At 39.4% G+C, this 9,113-nt stretch overlaps 3 protein-coding genes across 5 annotated transcripts in view; 1 reads left to right on the top strand and 2 right to left on the bottom strand.

Moving 5' to 3' along the window:
* Nucleotides 1-152: 152 nt before the first annotated feature.
* Nucleotides 153-3,064, bottom strand: ccdc15 (coiled-coil domain containing 15). The gene is made up of 10 exons (XM_077592795.1): nucleotides 2,616-3,064; nucleotides 2,374-2,511; nucleotides 2,197-2,262; nucleotides 1,907-2,023; nucleotides 1,753-1,821; nucleotides 1,126-1,209; nucleotides 951-1,054; nucleotides 676-873; nucleotides 466-614; nucleotides 153-403 (listed from the first exon to the last, which is right to left on the bottom strand). The coding sequence occupies exons 1-10, from the start codon at nucleotides 2,778-2,780 to the stop codon at nucleotides 354-356; spliced, it is 1,140 nt and encodes a 379-aa protein (XP_077448921.1). The 5' UTR covers nucleotides 2,781-3,064; the 3' UTR covers nucleotides 153-353.
* A 51-nt stretch (nucleotides 3,065-3,115) lies between these two features.
* psmg1 (proteasome (prosome, macropain) assembly chaperone 1) lies at nucleotides 3,116-5,767 on the bottom strand. Of its 3 annotated transcripts, none has more exons than XM_077592603.1 (8): nucleotides 5,605-5,767; nucleotides 4,915-5,040; nucleotides 4,342-4,458; nucleotides 4,133-4,269; nucleotides 4,001-4,063; nucleotides 3,612-3,810; nucleotides 3,392-3,522; nucleotides 3,116-3,302 (listed from the first exon to the last, which is right to left on the bottom strand). In XM_077592603.1, the coding sequence occupies exons 1-8, from the start codon at nucleotides 5,630-5,632 to the stop codon at nucleotides 3,225-3,227; spliced, it is 879 nt and encodes a 292-aa protein (XP_077448729.1). In that variant the 5' UTR covers nucleotides 5,633-5,767; the 3' UTR covers nucleotides 3,116-3,224. The 3 variants fall into 3 exon arrangements, with proteins under 3 accessions (XP_077448729.1, XP_077448730.1, XP_077448731.1); XM_077592604.1 differs by having other exon boundaries at nucleotides 4,342-4,445; nucleotides 5,605-5,623; XM_077592605.1 differs by lacking the exon at nucleotides 5,605-5,767 and having other exon boundaries at nucleotides 4,915-5,126.
* Nucleotides 5,768-5,907: 140 nt separating this feature from the next.
* Nucleotides 5,908-9,113, top strand: part of hpda (4-hydroxyphenylpyruvate dioxygenase a) — a 6,549-nt gene continuing 3,343 nt past the window's right edge. Inside the window, exons 1-7 of the mRNA XM_077592600.1 lie at nucleotides 5,908-5,976; nucleotides 6,086-6,112; nucleotides 6,268-6,330; nucleotides 6,867-6,971; nucleotides 7,131-7,173; nucleotides 7,245-7,327; nucleotides 8,587-8,676. Of these exons, the coding sequence (XP_077448726.1) occupies nucleotides 5,974-5,976; nucleotides 6,086-6,112; nucleotides 6,268-6,330; nucleotides 6,867-6,971; nucleotides 7,131-7,173; nucleotides 7,245-7,327; nucleotides 8,587-8,676 (414 nt within the window). The 5' untranslated portion in view covers nucleotides 5,908-5,973. The remainder of the gene's footprint in view (nucleotides 5,977-6,085; nucleotides 6,113-6,267; nucleotides 6,331-6,866; nucleotides 6,972-7,130; nucleotides 7,174-7,244; nucleotides 7,328-8,586; nucleotides 8,677-9,113) is intronic.

Genomic DNA, 9,113 nt, shown 5'->3' with positions numbered 1-9,113 from the left:
GAGGAAAGAACATGTTTAAAAATGAAGCCGTGCATGAAGACATTCTGGGTCACGTAAACCACAATAAATTAATATTGTGGCCTACACGTGGAAGCTTTTTTAAAAAATCACCAAATTATTAGCCCTATTTAGAATAAAACAAACAGTCCTGGTTCTTGAGCTCAGATTTTTTTTATTTTTAAAAACTGTCAACTGTGCTACACATTCCACTTCAAATGAATTGGATGTTGACTAGTGCCAAATCCATTGAAATTTACAGCATGATGATAATCTGATGCCCCATGATTGGACGAATGGCCTTGGAGTCAATTGGATCTGCCTGTGATTATTGGTCAGCCAGTCTTTAGCATCCTTTACTTCAAATCCAAGCTCAAGACGGCTGCTTGTAGTGCCTGCGCGTACGCTGCATGAGAAGAACACTCACCGTTAGCATTGCTTGCTCTTCTATACCAGGGTCGGTTGTACCTTTGGGATTGTTGTGAAAGACGCAGTTGTTGGCGCACGTGTCAGGGTGCGAATCCCAGAAGGAGGCGGCGCAATAGCACAGCGGCGGAAGGTCCAACTTCCTGTTGCCCAAGCGGTCCTTCACTTGGGATCTCAGAGCATCGATGTACCTGTTGGAAAGGGACCAGATTTTTACACCGCCAACAAGTGTCCCATAAAAGGGCGGATTACCTGGTTGCCATCAGCCCTTTTTCATTTTCCCGCGCCTTCTTCTCCAGCAGGGCCGCTTTTTTCTCCTCCTCCAGCTTGAGGCGCTCCAGGACGAGCATCTCTCGATCATCCAGAAGCTGGTGGACCCTCGAGCTCCGTTGCTCGCCCTCCAGCATGCGCTCTTCCACGAGGCGAGCTTTTTCTTTGTCTGCTTTAATCCTTTGGGGTCAAGGGTCACACACCATCAGTTTTAGAGCCACGCAATTGGACCGCGTCGCCGTGCGGTCCATCGTCACCTGGCCGACTTTTTCAAGTGCGTCATCTCCTGCTTGTTGTCTTTCACGCGCTGCCGATCGGCGCTCATAAAGTGGCGGCGGCGCATCAGCACCTGAGACTGGCGCTGTAAAAAGGAGGAGTGGTTATTTTAATAGGATTTCTTCCACAAGATAACTCGCAATAGGTTATTGATACCTGTTTCTTCAACTCCTCGCCATCCTGCATAAGTCCAATTACTTTCACGATTCTTGGATCGGACATCAACGCGTCGCTTTCCTCCTGCGCACACATTTCAAAAATTTCAATCTGAATCCTTCACCGTAAAGCAGATTTTCAGTGTTGCTTGGCTTTTCAGTAATCCTTTGGATTTCAATGAGTAAACTGTAAAATTGAATGCAAATTCAAATTTTCATTTTTAATTCTTTCTATTAATGCCCGCCCAATTCTCATACAAGATTTTTTAAGGACATCAAGACTTGGCTTATAAAATGCAATGTCCTTTCAAGGTAGTTCATCAAGCATGTAAATAAAAAAGTGCATAGTTAAAAAATAAAAAGTTGATTAAGTAAAAGAAATGGTCTTAAACAGTAAACTACTGTCGCTTTGCCTGACTGGAACGGAGTTATTTAAAGAAAACATAAAGTTCAAGAGTTAAATTTAATGCTGTCATAAGTCTCCAAATAAGCAGAAGTAAATGAATCACCTAGACTATAATTTGTCATCATGCCATTAATGACGTTAATCTTAATGCAATCAGGTTTTAACATGGCTGCAAACACTCAAACACTGTGGGGTTCTAGTATGAGATCCGGGTGTCCTCACCGAGAGTTGTTTGCTTTGGTCCAAATCGTCTCCCCCATTGACTTCTCGCGGGACGTCATATTCAGCCATCTGTAAAAGACAAGGGACATTTTATACCTCACATGATCATTTTAAAAGGAAGTTTGGGAGCACAGCAGGGACACGCAACACTCACATGTTTGGTGAGCGAGATCTCCCAGTTGCCCGCGGAAGGCTCAGACGTCTCATCGGCAGACTGGCTGTTTTTATACGCCGCTAATCTGAGTCGGACCTGCCTGGTGCTGTTGCTCCACTGCGAAAAATGTGTCAAATATAAATTCAATAAGTGTCTATTTTCTAGCTTTTGTTCTAATTGTTTCCCTAAAAAGTAGGGGGAGAACAAAAATGAGATTCCATTTATAGGTCATATTCCCCAGGCCTATGATGTAGAAATTTAAGTTCCCACAGAATACGATCTTGCTGTACCTCATTCACATTTGTCTTCTCTGGCATATAGTAATAGTTTTCCGGAATTCTCCTGCCAACACTGGACTGCACAAAATGTTCAAAAAAAATCTGTTAGTGCTGTAAGGGTATCAACATCACATTTAGCTGTCAACGGTTGCAAATGAGTGATTAACAGTGACAGAAATCGAACTTTACCACTGAACGGGATTCCTGAAGTCGTCTCTTGTTGATTGCAGCCACTCGATGGCGAACTTGTAATTGAAATCTTCGCAGTTTTTCTTCATTCTCCCTTTGAATCGCTGCCTGCAGGTCATCAGTGTAAGAAGCTAACTCCTGGGAGGCGAAAAATGAATTTGATAATAAATACATCCCTTAATTCAGACCACATCGTGTTGTTATGAACGGCTGTACTTGACAACAGGCAAGCTAATACTCACACACGGATGCTCCTCGAATTCTTGGCCGTCTTCCACCCATGCTTCCGAGGCAACGACGGCCTGATTCCTCGCCCCTAAGACCTTATTGGAAAGGTGAACTTTCCCTCGCTTGATAGGAACTTTCCCCTTAGTCTTTTTCGCCGTCATGGCTCGGTTAGCTAGCATGTTTGCTAACAGGTCACTAACGCTCGCTCAACGATCACGCGAGTTTTCTTTCTAGAAAACTGGTTTAGGGATGTGGAAACCAATCGTTTAGAGTTGTGGAAAACAATGGTTTAGAGTTGTGGAAATCAGTTTTAAAGTTAAACGAGTATTTCTGTTGGTCACAGACGAAAACATTTGGGCTAAGTTCGCGTCAAAGAAGTTTGAGTATCGCTTGCTCGTCCTGTTTCGTTTGTCCAAAGGCCAATGTGGCTCACTACTGCCCCCTACAGAGCTCCAAACTCATGTTTCGCTTGTAACACTGCTCTACATTAAAAGGAAGAAAAATAAGAAATTCCTACATTTTGACACGCCCCTTTATTAAAAACAATGACGTGACATATACATATTTTAGCCACGTTTGGTATTATTTATAAAATAGGACAATATATCAAGCACATACAAATTTCAGATGTATAGATTACTCTGAGGGTCTCTGGTTCGGACAATCTTCCGGAGTGTGTCTGAGCTTGGACATGGATCCAACTGGGTGGAGAAAGTCACATGACGAGAAAATTAAAAGCATACAAAAATGGTCCCTAAACAAATTTTGTGCATGTTTATTAGCAACTCACAGTTATGGACTTTCCAAGCTTGGCGAGCGCTGGTTTATAGGTCTCCATGGTAACCGAGTCGCCGCCAATGACATCACTGAAGCACTGGTAGACGACAGCGGAAATGCGGTGGACTTGGCAGTGGTTCAACACTGATAAAAGAATTAATAAAACGTACCCAAAAGTTGATGCCCGTCAATGGCAGACATACAGTTAAAATATACCAGGCTGATGATAATACCTGCAGCTGGAAGTCCAGTGAGTATGTTGGGCTGCTCCAGGGCCGGGCATACTGGCGGACCGCTAAAGACGCTGCTGTGAAGCGAGCGTAGGAATGGCGTTGAGCTGCCGTACAAGTAGTCGGCGCTCTTGTAGTCAGCCAATGAGCAGTCTGACAGAACTGTGATGTTCAGGCCTCTGTGCTGCAAGCTGTCCAAGACCTTACGGAAAATCAGATGCAAAAAAAAGTTGGATTTATTATTATTAACTTTTTATCTTTTTCTTTCGGTGAAGCCAACCTGAATCCTTAGAGCACCATTAAATGGGTTTCAATGCAGTTGTCAGTTTTTACAGAGCTTACCAAAAGAATTGCACATACAGGGCAGCCATAGGCAGTTCTGTAGAGATTACCTTTTCTGCCCACTGGAATTGCTGATCTTCTGCGACATGGCACGTCGACTGGCAGATCATAACCTAGAGAAGAAATCACATGATATAATTTTTGCCACTGAGGGACACAGGTTCTGCTTGTTTTAAACTCACAGACGGGTCGTCCCTGCGTCGGAAGAAGACGCACCCCGACTGCTGCCCGCTTTTCGCCTGGCTCCTCTCATTCCACACGGACGCGCTCCCGACCATTTCCCATTTTTCCGAGGCGAGAACGTACACCGAAAGAAACCCTGGCGGAGGTGAAAGGTTATTGTTCAATTTTTTTTTGTGCAAGAGTTTTTGATGTTTACGGGGAGGCCTACTGGATGCGTTGTGTCCCACTGCGAGGATGAAGTTAGAGCAAGGCAGCTTGTCTCCGGATTGGAGCGCCTCACATACCTCGGGACCCCAATGGAGTTGTACCACCCTGATGAAAGGAACTGATTTAGTTTGACGAGGGTAAAAAAAAAAGGAATAAAATGTAACAAAGGCCAGCACAATTGTAAACAGACTTATTTTTAATGATAGACATGTAGTCGTGTCTAATAATCATCTGGTGTGAATTTATATTTATATATATATATTTTTTTAATTTGCCATTTGAAGTTGGGTCAGCGAGTTGCCAACCCTCCAACTTGAAATGGATTGATAGTAATGGCTTAACATTGAAGTGAATTATGAATTTAAAATAAAAATACATGTTTCTGTAGAGAGTAGAAGTGTACGTACATTAACGATTATTAGGAAATGTGAATGAATGTTAATGCGGTAACTATTCGTGAAAAAAATAGTTATATATGTGTGCACTTGTGTAATTGTCGCAATGTTTTCTGCTTAATCATAGTGTGCGTTGATGATCCCTCCGTTCGCCCGTTAAGTTAGCAAGTCATGCTTACCTCTTTTCCTCGAGTTCTTTTCGGATTTGGGCGTCTTCTTCGTTCTCATCGATCTCCTCTTCGTCGTCTTCCTCCTCCACAGCCCGGGAATAAACGGACAAAACTTCACCAAAAAAAGTGGCCATTCTGGAAGCCAGAGAGTGAAAAAATGATAACTTGATTTAGCTACCAAAGGCGGGACCGGAACTTCCGGTTGACTTCCGCAAGGAGGAGTCTTCAAAATAAGATTTCAAAACTTTATTTTTTTTTAGCTTTTTTATATACATACTATATATTATTTGTTTAAAGTAGGTAGCTAAATCAGGGTGACAAGTATTGGATGAAAAACATTTGGAAACGGAAAGTACAAGATTTGCTATTGATTGATTAAAAATCATAAAGTCATAAAAAAGAACCCTTTTCCCCGTTCGGATCTTAATTCTTCAGTTTCAAAGTATTTTTTTTCGCAATCAATATATTTTTCGCTTTCAAAACTGTTGGCTTCCACGTCGGCTAGTTCTCCCCATGTCTGCGTGGGTTTTCTCTGGGTACTCTACTTTCCTCCCACATCCTAAAAACATGCATGGTAGGCTAAACTGTAAATATAATCAACTTACCATCTAATTAATAGTAAGGTTGCCTGCATTTTGAATAGTTTTGTGTATATATGTCTGATTGAAAAGTGACCAATTTTAAATGATCACCACTTACCCAAACAAAGACAGTCCATAGCGGCCATCTTGGGTAGGGTTTACCAGCCATTGGGAACTAGATTTGAGAAAATACATATTCCACAGCATTGACACGTTATTTCTTAGTACTCCCTGATACCAGCGGCATGATTTCAGTGCGGTATCGGTACCTATAGTAGTATTTGCATCTGTGCAGTTAATGTCAGATTTGTGACGCAGTGTTTGAACTGTTTGTTGATGAAAAACCCAGTGACAGCAAGAGGAGGTGGACAGTGGACAGGTGGGTGTAGATCCCCAATGACCAATCACAGTTGGCCATCGTTGCAGTACATAATAGCAGCAGAACCTCGATGATGTTTCTAGATGTCACTGAGGCTTCAATTGCACCATGGTGAGACTATCACTGTTGGCTCATATTATAAATCTCTTTATGGTTACCTAAACTAAACCATCTGCAGACTGTAATGATTTCCTAATCACATTTTGCATTTCATTTTTAGACGAGCTACACCGATAAAGGGGAAAAGGTAAGCAGCAGAGCCATGTGATGTTTGAAGGGATAAAGTTTTTCTTCCAGTGTAAATCATTCACACTTAATTAAATGGCAGATGTAAACTGCAGCTATTGGTAATACATGCTAGAGGAAAAAATACATTTATGCTGTTATTATTATTTTTTTAAGCATGAGAGGGGAAAATTTGTCCGGTTTCATCATATCACCTTCTGGGTCGGCAATGCCAAACAGGTCAGTATCCAAATGCAAAAAAAAAAAAAGAAAATACTTTTTCTTTTTGTCTGAAACTGTAAAAATAAGTCAATTACTATAGATATATTAATAGGAAATGTCACATGGAGGCATGAAAAATAATATCGTAACACTTATCGAGATAATGCCATGTCCCAAATGGTTATTCCTTCATATCCAATGTTAAAAGTGCATATTATAGTATATTGAGAATGTTGTAGATCATCTTTTTGAATCCCTTCCGGATGGGTACTGGTTAATATGAAGTGAGAGCACTTTTCAAATAAGAAATCTGCTTATTTGGGGATAAATCATTCTCTAAACCTCATTGTGCAAGCAACCTTGCCGCTACAGTACTCACCTTTGACCTAGACCCTATATATTCTTAAAAAAAAAATCAAATAGGCAAAAATCTAGCTAAGAAAAAAAACTAACTAATCCAAAACAAGACCAGGGTATAAATCATTTTGAAATAATAACACATACAGTGAGTTGACCAGTGCGACCTTTGTAAAGATATTTGTTCACGTACACAGGCGGCATCCTTTTACTGTGACAAGATGGGCTTCGAACCTTTAGCTTACAAGGGCTTGGAGACCGGCAGCCGAGAACTTGTCTCGCATGTCGTCAAACAAGACAAGGTGCGGTGGTGGACGGCCATAGTCGTCCAATCCTATTGGACGTCTATCGCCATCATATTGTTCATTTTAAGCTACCACAAAAGTCACTCTTTGAATACTATTCATAAAGTGTACTATGTATATGTCCAGCATTTAATTATACACTGTACCCCAAAACAGATCATATTTGCATTTGAATCTGCACTCAATCCTGGAAATAAAAGTAAGAACTTTGGTGATAATGTAAAAATAATATGAATGCATCCAAAATATGATGGTATTATGTCCTGTCAGAAATAGGAGAGCACTTGATGAAGCATGGCGATGGAGCCAAAGACATTGCGTTCCAAGTGGAGGACTGCGACTTTTTAATTAAGGTAAAACTTCAAACATGTATGATGCCTTGATTAACTAGTAAATAAAAGTCAATAAAATTATTTCCCCCCATTTTTTTTAAACGTTCCCGTTATACAACTTTAGGAGTAACGACAGTCTACGTAGGTTGGAAACACCTAAAGTGTGTTCTTATTTGTTCATTTTCTTTTAAATTTAATTAAAAAAATATTTTCAAATGTAATGAAAGAAAAAACAATAGTCCTCTTTTATTTTATGATGTATTTAAATACATTTTGTATTTGTTAAGAAAAAGAGGCGAGTGGTAAATATTCTCAAATTTCTGAATTTCTTCATCTTTCATTGACAGAAATGTGAGACAAGTAAGTTTTGCTTGGATTTGAGGGTTATTATCCATTTTTTTAAATCCAGGATATACGCTTTGAAACGCTCAAATTGCACAAGAGTTCATGCTGGGATGTAGATACAGAATTACCATGTTTACTTTGACTTCATGTAAATATTGTGTCTAGTCCAGTGAGGTCAGTAACCATAAGGATGCCTCTTTTAAAAGGCACAAAACCTCACTTTAATATTGTAGAACAAATGTTCATAACTATTTTTTTTCAGTGTTTCAAAGTGACAAGATCCCGCATGTCTCATTTTAAATGAAGTATTTTTGCCATGCGAATTCATCATAAAATGGGGTTAACCCGAGAACTTTGACTTCATTTAACGTGTTACCTAAGTCAAGGTCAAAGCAGAAGTTTGTGCAAAAAATATTTAAAAAATAATATATTAGTACTACAATTCTAACAACACACAGTTTAGCAACAGTAAATCTACTTTTAATGGAATATCCGGTGGAAAGGACAAACTTCAAAATAATTAAAAATAAATAATCATGATTTTTTTAACTGTTACAAGGCACTTATTTAACTCATTGGCTGCCATTGACAACCAAGACTTTCAATCCATTTTGGCCAAAGACCAAATACTATAGGAATTTTTATTTTTTGTTGTTGTTACTTGAGATTGTAACAGGTACATTTTAATTTATATCCTGTAATCTTGATTAATATTGTATTAATTTAAAAAAAATGCATCGATCATGAAACAAAAATACAATCATGTATAATCAATAAAGCACTTACCCTCACAAGGTTCACAGGGGTGCTGGAGCCAAGCCAACAACAGGCAGTGGGCGTTTTTTTTTATTGTTGTTTTTTTGTATCACTGGAGGGCGCCCAGGGGAGTGCAGAAAATCTTAAAGTGATGAATATGGCACGCTTTGCTTTGTCAGATGGCCAAGCAGCGAGGAGCTGTCATCGTGAAGGATCCTTGGGTAGAAGAAGATGTACACGGGAAGGTTAAATATGCTGTGGTGCAGACGGTGGGTACACTTCCACACACGCCTTTTTCAAAACTAGTATTGGACTTTTGCTTTTCCTTTGTTGGCCAAACTTGAAATATTTCATTCCTTTTACAGCACTAGAATCCATTCATTCGCTCAAAAATAGATTTGGATCTAATGTGATGTATTGACTAATTGATTAGTAGATGAACTGAAAACTGTCCAAAATCCTGTTTTATTTTGGGGCTTTTATGAACACATCTATGTCTTTTTTTAAAAATGTTTTATTAATAATAGTAGTAAATGTCGTCCTATTTTCTCTTTTAAATGCATTTTTCAATGAGATTTTTTCAAATATTGTTGGATTTACAATTTAAAAAGGGAAACAATTGTAAATATTCTCTTTATATTTGGGATTAATTTTCTAAAACTGACAAGGAGGGAAAAGAGTGAATAATTTCCAATGATGATAATAA

Source organism: Stigmatopora argus, chromosome 22 (genome assembly GCF_051989625.1).
Source record: "Stigmatopora argus isolate UIUO_Sarg chromosome 22, RoL_Sarg_1.0, whole genome shotgun sequence".
In the NCBI taxonomy this organism is placed as follows: Eukaryota; Metazoa; Chordata; class Actinopteri; order Syngnathiformes; family Syngnathidae; genus Stigmatopora; species Stigmatopora argus.
This window is presented reverse-complemented; position numbering and strand designations above follow the sequence as displayed.